General features: G+C 36.4%; 1 protein-coding gene across 1 annotated transcript in view; it reads left to right on the top strand.

The window, feature by feature from the left end:
* Nucleotides 1–14,240, top strand: part of ENPP1 (ectonucleotide pyrophosphatase/phosphodiesterase 1) — a 72,942-nt gene that overhangs the window by 31,447 nt on the left and 27,255 nt on the right. Inside the window, exons 2-9 of the mRNA XM_020882482.2 lie at nt 1,907–1,979; nt 4,593–4,709; nt 5,795–5,920; nt 6,798–6,858; nt 7,901–7,998; nt 9,816–9,895; nt 10,774–10,893; nt 11,951–12,060. Coding sequence (XP_020738141.2) covers nt 1,907–1,979; nt 4,593–4,709; nt 5,795–5,920; nt 6,798–6,858; nt 7,901–7,998; nt 9,816–9,895; nt 10,774–10,893; nt 11,951–12,060 — 785 coding nt within the window. The remainder of the gene's footprint in view (nt 1–1,906; nt 1,980–4,592; nt 4,710–5,794; nt 5,921–6,797; nt 6,859–7,900; nt 7,999–9,815; nt 9,896–10,773; nt 10,894–11,950; nt 12,061–14,240) is intronic.

The raw sequence follows: 14,240 nt of genomic DNA, 5'->3' as shown, positions 1-14,240 counted from the left end.
TATTACAGAATGCTAAATACAGATTAGTTTGACTATTTTTTCATTTCCTTATATATTTACAGTTGACAATAAGAGAGTTTTTGTTGCTTTTGATAGATCCTTTAGAATCACCCTTCTATAAGTTTGTGTCACTTTATACCATCAAGGCTTAAGAAAACTTATTAGTATTCTCTTTTGATACCTTGTTCTGCTTGCTGTTCTTTACTTGTTTGTTCAGGCTCTTCTGAATGGCTGTTTATTTTAATGGACATATATACATTTAGGTTTTTGATTTCCCAAAAAGAAAACTGACCTAGACCCTGTTGCATTTTAGGCCTGCTATTCTTTTACTCTTCTTTCGTTTCCCCTCATTTTCCTTTGAGATGAGTCAGACTTGCTTCCTTAGTTTTCTTGCCACTCTGTTTCTCTTTAGTTCTGCAGGCCCTTGACAGTAGGCATCCTGAGGACAGAGGTCATGTCTCCTTTTTACCAAGTACCCAGTACTTAGTCTGCAGACCAGCATATGGTCAAGATGCAGTATATATTATTTGAGGGAATGAGTTCAGAAAACTTAAAAGCCTTTACCCACCATCCACCCAGGGCCATTCACCCATTCCTCCTGGCTCTGTTCTCTCTTCATTTTGGTTTTCAGGAAATGCCACACCACCTTCCTATACTACATCTCTTCCCCTTGTCAAATTCTTGTTCCTGCAAAAGGAGGCTGCTCATCCCTCATCTGCTGCCTCCCATATCCCATCCTGAAGGCCTTGCCTTATGCTGGCTTTCCTCTGCTTGTCCTCTCTTCCCGTCCATCAGCTCTGCCTGGCAGTGACACCATCATGTCTCCCTTTCAGAGCCCAGCTGAGAGGCTTCTTTGGTGAAAGCTTTTCTGATCTCCTTCTCACTAAACACCTTAGCCTTTCTTCTTTAAACACTAGAATTCTGTAACCAAATATGCGCCGTTTGTGACTTTGCTTTTTCCCAAAAACAGCAAAGCTCCCTGGTGTATCTCTTATACTTTGTTTTGGTGCATGATGTAATCTTTACATGTACTTGGTGCTCAGTGCAGATTTTGCTGGATTGTCCAGAAATGTGACATTCCAGAGAACTGCCGCGGGAGCTCCATTCCACTGAGAAATATTGAAGACAATTTTGTAGATTTTTCTGCTCCTTTTTTTTTTTTTTTCTAACTCACAAGCTTCTGTCATTGTTCTTGGGAGTTATATGGTGTAACCATTTATATTAAAATGTCAAAGTCCAGAGTATTGGAGAATGAGAAGGTGGCAAAATATTAGAACTGGAAAGATTTTTAGGGATCCAGGGAGTCCAGCCCTTTAATTTTATGAGAGAATAAATTGGCGTCTGGAATGTTAAAGCGACCTGCCTCAAATCTATCCATAGTTAGTTTATGGTAACATTTGGGTCTTGGTTGTAATCTTTCAACCCTGTCTGTTGCTCATTCCCACAAGCTGTCACAGGGCACATGAGGATACTGTTTAGGTTTGTGTAACAAAACTGTTAAAAGAGGCCTCTGATGTTATCATATTACCTTTTATGGACTAAAAAGTAGAAAATTGAGTCTCTTATTAGGTTTCCCTTTCCTCTTCTTTAATTATAAGTTTTTGGACTGGATTCACTTGCATCAACTGGGAAATTTCTGACTACATTAACCTAGGAGGGCATTGATTTGTTTGCTAATCTTTAAGTAAGATCTTCAGTCCTTTGGTTGAAGTCGAACATACATACAGAAAAGTACATGAAACGTAAATGTGCAGTTTCAGTTTTTACACAGTGTACACATTGTGTGACCAGCACCCAGATCAGGAAACAGAGCAGGACTGACATGTTTGGAAGCATTCAAAGAAATAAAAATTTGAAGAAATAAAAGGGCTTTGAAACGACATCATTTTCTTTTTTCTCCTGACAGGTATTGTCAGTCTGTGTGTTAACAACAATCCTTGGTTGTATATTTGGGTTGAAACCAAGCTGTGCCAAAGAAAGTAAGTAGTATACTCATTCACGTGTGCATGGGTGTATGTATGTGCCCCACGCGGGTGGGGGTAATAGCCTTCTTGAGAATATGATTGAGACAGTAGTTATGTCCTCATTCCTTGAGTACTTCATGCATATGTGTGCATACTCAGTTGTGTCCAACTCTTTGGCGATCCCATGGACTGTAGCCCACCAGGCTCCTCTGTCCGTGGGATTTTCCTGGCAAGAATACTAGAGTGGGTTGCCATTTCTACCTCTAGAGGTGAGTACTCTATAGATATTGCACATTTGATGCTAGTTTGAGCATTCTTCTTGAAGATCTTTTATTATTTTAGCTGTATACTATCTACTTCCAAAACTTCATCCCAAAACAACAAAGAAGGATTATGACTACCCCCCCCCAAAAAAAAACGTGAAAGACCTCAAAACAACAAAAAAGAAAAAAGATACAAACAAGCAGACATGGATGACAGGTTCTTATGCAGGGCTTTGTGAGCCTCTCTCCCTGACTTCCTCCAGGGACTCCCACTTTTACTCTCTAAGGCGTTAGGTGCTGGAGCAGCCCTGAGGTTACTAGGTAAACAGCATGCCTGGGCAGCTGGAAACATCCTTACATGCTTGTAAGTCTTTTAGAAGTGCAGTCATTTCAAAACAGTAGTGATATTTTTAAGCTGTTACTTATATTTTTCTTTTTATGAAGTTTGGTAATCATGCCAACATGGAAAGATCACTATAAATAATAAAACTGAGTTACAGTACATTGTAGTAGTCATTATTTTGGATTTGAAGTAGTTTTTTATTTTTACTCCTTTTAAATCATTGATGAATTCCTAAGGAATTCAGTTTTGAAAACTGAACAAATCCTTCTATTCAACTATTCCATAATTGTACTATTAGTCATTTTTTAAAAAAAATAGTGATTGTTAAGGTGTCATTTATTTTTAAAATGAATGAAATGTAGTAATTTTACATATTTAGTCAGCAACAATTCAGAGCAAACATATCAACATTTAGTAAAATTAAGAAGCTACATATTTTAGTGTTCACCTATGCAGCCTTTAAGCACTAAGTAATTCACCTTGAGTTTAGTTTGGCACATAAAAATAGAACTGGGTGACTGAAAACACAAATTTTAATCTAAACTCAAGGTGAAATACATATTATTTTTTAAGTTAATGGAAGCATACTGATGATCTGTAAGTAATAGCTATTATTATGATAGTTTTCCCCCTTGGATCAGGAAAGTTAGTATTTTTGACCCTAGAAATTATTATTGTCATTTCATGTCCTTAAAGTTGCCTCATTTCCTGGTATCAAATGAGAGTTAAATTCTGTGACAGTGTCTTCTTGGGTCAGGGGACCATGACAACCATGAGCAAGGATTATTCCTCTTTTTTTTTTCTTTTGGACTTCCATTATTCTACAAGTGGGTTGTTTTTCTTACCACCCTGATTTATTTGTCATTAAATCTAGATCATTGCTGATAACTAGTAAAGAGTCACAGTGTGAATTGTTCAGATTAGTTGTTATTAGAGTGCAGTTGCTTTGCAGGGCTGCATTAGTTTCCCCTGCACAACAAAGTGAGTCAGCTCGACACACTCCCCTCTTTCTTGGATTTCCTTTCCACTGAGTCACCACCTGGCACTCAGTAGCATTCCCTGAGCTGTGCAGTAGGTTCTCATAAGTTATCTCTTTTATTCGTAGTTCAATAGTATATATATGTCAATCCCAATCTCCCAATTCACCTCACCCCTCCTCCCGTCTTGGTGTCCATCCGTTTGTTCTTGTCTTGTAAAGTTGTTTTCAATGCAAAGTGTTCTCCTTCCACGTCTGGCATTTGTCCATTTAACAAAAACTCACTAGTACCAACTGTAGTCACGGCTTTTGCTGGATTCCCAGGGTACAGTGTGCTGGGCAGCGTCCAGATGTGGTCTTTGCTCCTAAGAAATTTGTGGTCCAGGTTGAGCTGGGTTAGTAACCAAATGATCTAGGTACAAATGAAACTCAGTGACTGAAAGGGAGGATAAGGTTTCGTATAAACTTTAAAAATTGGAAAAAGCATCTGGACAGGGGAGTTTGGGAAGGCTTCTCAGAGGGAGCCAGGCTGAATCTGAAGGTGCAGTGGACACATCAGGTGTGGTGGGAGATGAGTCCAGCAGAACGTGTTCTGCACAAACACATTACTTCTTTACACCAGACTGAGGGTGTCGTAAGTCAGGTACTCTTTGTCTTCATGAAGTTTTCAGAGATTATCAGTTTTTAAAGAACCGTACATAAAATATTCAGAACAAGCTCTTCTTATTTTTCCCTTATTTAATATTCTACATGTATTTAAGTTTCATTAGCTCCTTAGTTATACTATATAAAAGAAAAAAATTATCTTTTGTTTCTATGGCAAGAGATAAAATTGCAAACTTGATACATAAGGTTACTGCCTCCTGTCTGTGTCACTTTCTATAGGTATTTGTGAAAAGATTCTTGGTTAGCTTTTTGCCCATCCCATCTGTGTTTTCTAAAAGAGTATTTAAACCAACTCAATACCGAACTTAGGGTACATTAGTTGCTGTTTGCTTTGTATTTATGTAATGATTAGAAACATCTAACTCATTCGATATTTTCAGTTAAGAGTTGCAAGGGTCGCTGTTTTGAGAGAACATTTGGAAACTGCCGCTGTGACGTTGCTTGTGTTGACCTTGGAAACTGCTGTCTAGATTACCAGGAGACATGTATAGAACCAGGTAAGAATGTGCAGGGGAAAAGATGGGGTAAAAGAGCAAAGGAAAGTTCTGCATCTTTTAGGTATGTGATTTACCTAACCCATTTGAGATTTTAAAAAATTTGTCCTTTATATTTCCCGACACAAACAAAATTTGCATATCTTGCCTTTGTTAAAAATTTTATGGATGGCAGCACTGTGCTGATTTCGGTGTTTGCTGACAGACTATATGGTCTAATTTACATTTTACCTAAGTTCAAAAAGACTGATTAAAAATATATGACTCTTTCTGTTATGGGCTTATTAAAGCGAGAGTTCTTAAGACATCCACCTAAACTTTAAAATAAAGCTATCAGACTGTGAAAAGTTTGATTTGATCTTCTTTACCAATGAAAGTGGAAGTATTCATCACTCAGTCATGTCCAGTTGTTTGCGACCCCATGGACTTTAACCTGCCAGGCTTCTCAGTCCATGGAATTTTCCAGGCAAGAATACTGGAGTGGGTTGCCATTCCCTTCTCCAGGGGATCTTCCTGACCCAGGGATCAAACCCAGGTTTCCTGCATTGCAGGCAGATTCTTTACTGTCTGAACCACCAGGGAAGCCCATATATGAATAATAACATTTAAATGATAGTGAGCTAGATTTGGAGAAATTTGGAGAACTCTGGCAATGACTGGTGGTGGAATAAGCCAAGATTGACATGGGAGTTGTATAAAAAAAGTTACGTCTGTTTACATTTTATTTTCTTAATTAATTTTTATTGGAGTATAGTTGCTTAACAAGTTTTGTTAGTTTGTACCTTACAGCAGAATGATCAGCCATACGTATATTAATGTGTATATTCCCTCTCTTTTGGACTTGCTTCTCATTCAGCGTTTACATTTTAAAATGATGAGATTCTGGCTTTTAGTGAAATGATAATTGTTGCCTGCGTATTTTCTGTTGGTTCAGATTGATCACTGTGGTGAAAAGTTCTATGAGTCACTGAGGATGAAGAAATGGTCCATCATCTCTCATAGATCACGTTCTAGAAGACAATTCTGTGTTCATTTTGGACATGTTGAATTTGGACCATAAAATGTGTTATGTTGACATTTATTTCTAGAGCGGATATGGACTTGCAGCAAATTCAGGTGTGGTGAGAAAAGGTTGTCCCGAAGCCTCTGCTCCTGTTCAGATGACTGCAAGGACAAGGGAGACTGTTGTGTCAACCACGGATCCGTGTGCCGAGGTCAGGAGGTTGTACCTCACCAGGCTCAGACACAGGCTGACATCTTCCTAGGTCTCAGAGGGGGTTGGCATGGGTGTGTTTTTTACAGCCAAAGTCATAGTTATTGACAAACCATATTGGCTGAAAAAATATCTTAAAGCATTTTTTTAAAAGAAAGTTTCAAGCATATATACCTGAATAGAGAGAATATGTAATAAAGTTTGCATCACCCAGCCTAATAATCATGATTGTCTACACACGGCTAATCTTTCTTATCTATAGTCATACACTGCTGCTGCTCCACCCTCAGGTTATTTTGATATTAGCTGCATATTTAATGCTGTATTTGTGGAACAATCACTTCACAGTCTTGGCTGACGATGTAACAGGTTCTTTCATCGTAAACGAGGACAGTGTCTGCCTGATGTTGAGAGAAGTTAGTGTCTAAGACTCTGTGTAAGCTGGTGTTACGCTGATGTCTTGCCTAGGTGTTGCAGGGTTCTTTGAAATTCTTTGACAGAACTTGACTCTGTATGAGAGGAACTAAGGCAGAAGATTCTGTTGGGTGGATAGAAGTAGGGTTATAAATTTTGGCTGAAAATATTATTAATGACAATTTGAAAATGGAAAAGGTGCCTTCAAGTTCTCACAAATACAGCAATATGTTTTAGTCTTGCAATTATATATTCATTCTTTAATTCCTGATATCAACTAACTCTTACTTTGAAATAGAATAACTCTCTATTTGTTCTATTCCCTGAGAAGCACACCCCACATGATCTATGTATCTCTTAATTTTTCTTTTTTTTGGAATGTGTCCTAATGTGTCTCACAAACATCACGACTATTGTTTCTGTTGAATGTGTTCAACTCACTGTACTTCTTGAAAATATTTTAGGGGAGAAAAGCTGGGCAGAAGAAGAATGTGACAGCATTGATGAGCCACAGTGTCCAGCAGGGTAAGATTATACTCTGAGATACTAATGTTTTCTTTTATAGAAGTACCACTCTTTCTCTTTCCAAATTGAAAAAATAAAAATAATAATAATTATTCATTGGTTCAATGAATATTATTTTTAGTTAGACCTTCTTTTGGCATTGGTGATATAGAAGTGATTATGGCATGACCCTCTCCCCCAGCCCCCCAACCCTCATCTCCCACTTCCCACTTCTGGTCTGGAAACTGGAAAAAAAAAAGAGAGGTTATGAATATTTAATGTTCATGAGTGCTGGGTGGAAGAATTTGTGTCCTCCTTCTTAGGAAAAAAGGATCTTTACTTTCATTTGAAGTTTTTCAAGTTGAACTTATAACAAATTACAACTTTAAAAAAAATTTTTTTGATTCACTTGTATGTTTTCAGGATAACATGTCTATGAGAAGATGTTACATAATTTTTATAATTTGTATTTTCCATTTTTTGTCTAAAGTATTTTATACAATACCTTATGTTTATAAGGTCATCAGGAAAGGTTTGTGTAGAATTTGAAAAGTGGAAATTTGGTGACAGTGTTAGATATGTTTATCTTTGTTCTACTTGAGATCTATATAATTTGAATTATTAATCTTCAGAAATATATTATGTGTTTAAAATAATGATTTTTCCAAACTGTTAAACATTATAAAGCTGCCCTAGTAGAAACAAGAGCACAATTTAGAATATGCTGTTTGTTAATATTTATTCTCTTGCAAATTGGATAAATATTATTGCATTTTGGTTGTGTTTCGTCTGTCTTTTAGAATAGCAGGGACCGTAAATGATGGTCTCTGTATGGTGCCTCAAAATGGGATGAGTGCTCAATCAGTAATATTTGATAATGTACATGATGAAATACAAAATCATATATGTGAATATAGACACTTGTAAAATATTCTTTATAAAGATGCTTGTTGAGCTTGTTAGTTTACCTTAGATTATATCCCGACCTCAGTGGAAAATGTTCACTGGATCTGTGTCTTCTTTCTTCTTTACACATTTTTTTTCTTTCTTTCTCATTACCCAGGTTTGAAACACCTCCTACCCTCTTATTTTCTTTGGATGGTTTCAGGGCAGAATATTTACACACTTGGGGCGGACTTCTTCCTGTTATTAGCAAGCTGAGTGAGTAACAGAGTATACTATTGGAGTGCCACAGTGTCAGTAGACTGAGGAGGCAGTCTCTTTTTGGAAAAATACGGCAGAATCTGTGTTACTAAACTTCTCTGTTGTAAAAGAGTTAAACCCTAGTTATAAGGACCTAGTCTTTAATATTATAATTGTTCTAAAACTGCCTTTTAAACAACTCTAAGATAATAATGATTATCTCGGAGTTTTTATTCCTTGGTTACAGATGTTAAGGATGAGACATACTTTTTTTTTTCCTTAGACTTCTGGTTTCATTTTGTGGACAAACTATTTATATATTTATTTATCTAATATGACTACATCTTAAAGTAGAATTTCAAAGACTGAAGGTATTTCTTGTATGAATCTAGTAGTGCAGACATAGAATATTTACTTGTTATTTATCCTTTAGTATCATGAGGCATCCTTCCAATTTCTTAATTAAAAGTTAGTAATGCAGTAGTAGAATAGTCTTTTCTTAGTATAAATGCAAAAGTTTTAAATCACATTAACCACCAGTAATATGGGTATCACTCGTTATCATCGTTATTGAAAAAATAAAAAATTAAATATGGGTATAAAAGCTGAAGAACATTACTTGTTATCAGTGATCAGTATTTAAATAGCCACAGTGTAATACTGGACTGAAATGGAAATAAGTAAATTCACTATTTTGGTGTTCTTCTGGAGTTCTGAGACATTATTTACTGGACTTGAATATTTAAATGTCACAATCACTCTCCATAATCACATAGGTACATTTATTGTACTTCTTTTGTAAGAAACTATTTGGAGAACTAAAAATTTCAGTTTTTAATTTCTACTGGGAAGAAAGTAGTTTTTATAAATAATCATTTGACATTAAAGTCTTTAGGAAAGAGCTTACATGGACAAGAAAGACTCCGTTTTATCAGCCAGGCTCACGGGCTTTGAGGCTTGCATCTGGCCTTTTGTTATCATCGGGAGGAAAGTTTGTTTCCATAGCATCAAATACAATATCCTGAGTTCATAAGTAAGGAGCCATAGGTACCTATATGTGAAGTTGGAAGGAACTCAATACATAGTTAACTAAAGTCCTTGCTTTGGGTAATTAGGAAGTGTAGCCTATAATTCTGAACTGTTTGGAATGTAAGGAGATAGATGTACATGTACCAGCCTGAGGAACATTTTGAGGAATGAGGTATTGAAATGCTAGAATCATTAGTGATGTGTTCCCTGCTCAGTGGTAGAGGCAGAAGAGGAATGTGACTCTAGGGCTAAGTCAGGAACAGTTTGACTTCTGTCCTTTTCGTATTAATACTTGAAGCCAGAAGATGCCTTTTATCATTAAAGCAGTGTTTAATTTGTCTAGAGTTAACTGGTTTGGACTTTGGGGTGGGACACTGTCCTCCTAGCTACTGCTTCATTCTTGTTTTCATTTTGCTGAGTTAGCAACTAGGGAAGTTTGTAGTTTTGGCTGTTTGTTTTTTTTAAAACGACATCTTGTATTTAGATATGTTACCACCAAGTAATAGCAAAGATCTAACAAGCATCATTATGGTCCATCTGGAACTTAATGTTATTAGTAAGTACGGGATAAATATTTCATTGGCTTAATTATTTTAATTTTTTTTTTAACTAAGAGGAAAAACTAGCTCTCAACATTGAGTTTGAATCCACAATGTTGCTTCGTAATTCACCCTGAATTTTTAAATGGTTGTAAATCCCTTCTGGGTTCATGTTTTAGTACTACTCAGAAGTCTGTGGTACCAACGCTAAATGAAGGAAACAGATTGTCAGTTGTATTTAATAACAATCTTTTTTTCCCCTTGTAGAAACCTGTGGGACATATACTAAAAACATGAGACCAGTATATCCAACAAAAACTTTCCCCAATCACTACAGCATTGTCACAGTAAGCTCTGGATTTCAACTTTTTTATGTTCACAAAAGTGAGATGTAAATATAACATTTTTCAAGAGAATAGTCAGATTTCCGATCAGAAAAAAAATAACTTCTTTTTCATTGTGTAGTTAAGCAGGGAAACTGAGGTTCTGGTCCTTGCTCTTCTACTAACCTGTTGTGACCTTGGGAAAGTCACTTTACTTTCTGGGTCTCCATTTCCCATCTGTGAAAAGAGGTGATTGAAGACCCCAAGAAATGACTTCTTAATTCCCTTTCAGTTTAAGATTCTTAGGTTCTGTTCTTTCTGATTAGTTTTTAGCTTACTTTATTTGAGCCCCAGATTGTCTGCACTCACAGGTCCTCAACCGTCTTTCCAATCATTTCAATGTGTGAGTCTAAGCAAACCACTTTGCCTGACTCTAGATGTAATTACAGCTCTCTTTTTGTTTCACTTTCAGATTTAATTTGGATCCAGGAAAAAAAAAATGTAGAATTCATTAGGTCTCAGGGTTGAAGCCAGAGAATTAATACTTTGACTTATATTGGGACAAGCTATTCTTGGACCCCAATCAAAAAGGATTTTGTTATGCAGAAATTTTTCACTGAGCAATCCAAAAGGACATCTCAGTAATTTTTTCCAAATTAAGAGGCTGCTACCATTCCTAATTTATTTTCTCCTATTACATAAATTAAAGCACAATACTACATAAAACCTTAAGCGGTTGGTTGTATTTTGATAATACGCAGTGTTTTGTTCTTCTCTCCTTAATTAAGCTAGGTTAAGTTCCTTGTAGCTTCAGTTGTGTATTTCTCTCTGATGATTTTGTTCTGTAACCTTAACATTAAAAACTCATAATGTGCATAAAACTTGCATTTTATGTTTTTTAGGGACTTTATCCAGAATCCCATGGCATCATTGACAATAAAATGTATGATCCCCAAATGAATGCTCACTTTGCACTTAAAAGCAAAGAGAAATTTAACCCTGAGTGGTACAAAGGAGAACCAGTGAGTTGTTTATTTAATTTAGCTATTAAAATTATTTTTTATTATTCTCATCTGTTTTTAGCAGAGTAAAATAACAGATCCCCTGGAGTTTTTAAGAACCTACTTAATCTACTGTGTTTGTGCAATCCTTATGCAAATAGAGATAAATGCAGATAACTCTAAATATAACATATCTTTGTATATTTTATTTCAGAGTAGGGTTCAGGTTATTCTGAGCCAGGTTTCTTTTCTGCTTAATGCTACCTTTTTGTCCTAGTAGCAAGAGCAGTAATCTGGGGGTAATATTTTGATTTACACAAAGCTAATTGTTTCTGCAGGAGTAAACTATGACTTTGTTTGCATTTGCTGACTTAGAAGATTCTCTCTGATTGTGATTTAGATGTATTCTCCTTTTTAATTTTTAAAAATTGCCACAACAATTCTATAAGGTCTATTTGAATAGTCTTGATATCCCTCTTAGATGGAAAAGAGCATGATGTTAATTTGCAAGTTATAATTTCAGATTTTTAGCTCTGACATTTAAAACTGTGATTTTGGGGCAAATTATTCTTTCTGTGCCCCAGTTTACTGTACTGTAAATAATTCTGTTAACTACCTCATAGAGTTATTGTGATGATTATTTAAATGAATAATCTAAGTTGCTTATAGGAGTACCATTTAGAACTGTAACTGGCAATAATAAGTGCTCAATAAATGTTAAGTTACATAAGCAAAATATGTCAATAAGTTAAAGGTATATATATTTGTGAATTTTTCTTTTTTTCATGCTTTTTTTTTCTTTTCACAGAAGCCTATTAAGTAGAAGCAAGTCTATAAAAGTTGCAGGAGTTACCAATTGTTTATATTCTTTAAGTTAATTTACTTTCTGATTATTTAATTTCTTTTTGCTGCTGTGCAAAGTCTCATTACATGGTTGTTTTGTAGTCTAACTCCTGGAGCTTATTGCCATCAAAACTTTCTAGCATTGAGAGGAAAGTGTTGGCAGTTGCATGAACACAGTTTCTTAAGAAATCGGTGCTTCCATAATTTCCTAATTTTCCTTCCCTGTCTTCTCCAGATTTGGCTCACAGCTAAACATCAAGGACTGAAGACAGGCACATTTTTCTGGCCAGGATCAGATGTGAAAATTAATGGAATTTTCCCAGACATCTATAAAATCTATAATGGGTATGTATAACTGTACTTTTTCTAGGACCTATAACATAGAACAGTTTATTTTCTTATCACAGCCTGAGTTCTCGCATTTGAATGATATGTTATCTGAAAAATGAGACCTATCAAAATAAGAACTCTATTTCAAAGAGTTTTAAATGGATGGATGGTAGATGGAGAGTAAAACTAGATGAGGTGGGTTTTTTTTTGGAGGTTTTCTAGAAAGCACTGGTGGTAACATGTTGGAGTTTGTGTTCAGATCTTTGGATAGGATTAAGAATTGAAGTCCTGGTGAAAGTAGGGGTCCTAAACATTTTCACTCCAGGAAGAAAGAACTAGAAGAAGGAGCTGAAAGTATTAAAGGGACACAGGTAGGAGTGACCCTGTGGTGTCCAAAAATACTATTTGAAAGAAGATATTAATGGCACCTCTAGATTTGCATTTTCAAATTACTTTTTAAAATATTCCATCTATAGTGGAACTGATTAGAGTAACCTCCCTTTGATATTCCAAATCCATGAGGTACTATGGGAAAAAAAACAAAAACATGCAACTTTTTTTCTGGAAGACTCACTTTGGATCATTTTAGTGAGACTAGCAAAATAATTTGGCTTATACTTGGGGACTTTATGTCATAAAACCAATACAATAGTGTATTTGAGGGACAAAAGGGAAAGTTCATAAATTCCAAATAAGAAATGCATATTTTCTTTGGTAACCTTATGCTATTGTTTATTCTTTGTGGTTCATGTAAGCACCTTGTTATTTGCCATTAATTTCATTCCCTGGATGGTAATTGAGATTCTATGCACCAAGCACTGTCTTAGACTTGGAGAATTTTGCAGAGTAGTGATACACGTTGTCTGGCCTCTCAAGTTCTGATAGAGACCTTCTCAAGGAACAACCTAGTGTACTTGGGGTTGGGCAAGCACTGTGATGGAGACCCGGAAACAAAATTCTGTGCCCAGAGGAAGATGTCATTAATTCTGCCCAGAAACTGTTGCCTGGAGAACTGTCTGCCCATCAAGTGTCCGTTTCCCAGTGTTACTGAGAGTCATCAATGAGTGGGTTCATCTTCATGAAGTCTTCATGAGGAAAGAGTGTGTTGACACATGGGTTATTCATGACATGGCAGTTCCGACTCTCAGGTACAGGAATAAAATGGGAAGCAGATTTTTAGACCCGACTACAACTTTCATTTTTTTACAGACTTCCTGTTTGTTTAACCTATATTCTGAGCATATCATGAGAAATGCCGGGCTAGATGAGTTACAAGCCAGAATCAAAATACATGGAAAAAACAACATCAGATATGCAGATGATGCCACTCCAGTGGCAGAAAGTGAACAGGAACTAAAGAGCCTCATGATGAGGGTGAAGGAGAAGAGTGAAAGAGCCAGCTTAAAACTAAATATTAAAAAAAAAACAAACTAAGATCATGGCATCGAGCCCCATTACTTCATGGCAAATAGAAGGAGTGAGGGGGGGAAATAGTGACAAATTTCCTCTTCTTGGGCTCTAAAAATCACTGCAGATGGTGACTGCAGCCATGAAATCAGAAGATGATTGCTTCTTGGCAGGAAAGCTGTGACAAATCTAGACAGTGTGTTGAAAAGCAGAGACATCACTCTGCTGAAAAAAAGTCCAATATAGTCAAGGCTATGGTCCTCCCAGTGGTCATGTACGGTTGTGAGACCATGAAGAAGGCAGAATGCCAAAGAATTGATGCCTTCAGACTGTGGTACTGCAAGACTCCTGAGAGTCCCTTGAACAGCAAGGAGATCAAACCAGTCAATCTTAAGAGAAATCAACCCTGAATACTTATTGGAAGGATTGATGCTGAAGCTGAAGCTCCAGTATTTTGGTCATATGATGCAAACAGCTGACTCATTGAAGTCCTTGATGCTGGGAAAAATTGAGGGCAGAAGGAGAAGAGGACATCAGAGGATGAGGTGGCTTGATGGCATCACTGATGCAGTGGACATGAACTTGGGCAATTTTGGGAGATGGTGAGGGGCAGGGAGGCTTGGCGTGCTGTAGTCCACGGTGTTGCAAAGAGTCAGACACAACTGCGTAACTGAATAATAATGAACAGCAACAACTTTCAAATGTGTAAAAACTTAATGTTTGTTCCTAGGTCGGGAAAACAATTTTAAGTTTTCAGATGAGACTCTAACATTGCTTCAAATACATTT

The sequence above is a fragment of the Odocoileus virginianus genome, chromosome 34 (genome assembly GCF_023699985.2).
Source record: "Odocoileus virginianus isolate 20LAN1187 ecotype Illinois chromosome 34, Ovbor_1.2, whole genome shotgun sequence".
Lineage (NCBI taxonomy): Eukaryota > Metazoa > Chordata > Mammalia > Artiodactyla > Cervidae > Odocoileus > Odocoileus virginianus.
The sequence above is the reverse complement of the archived record's forward strand: the minus strand, read 5'-3'. Positions and strand labels throughout refer to the sequence as shown.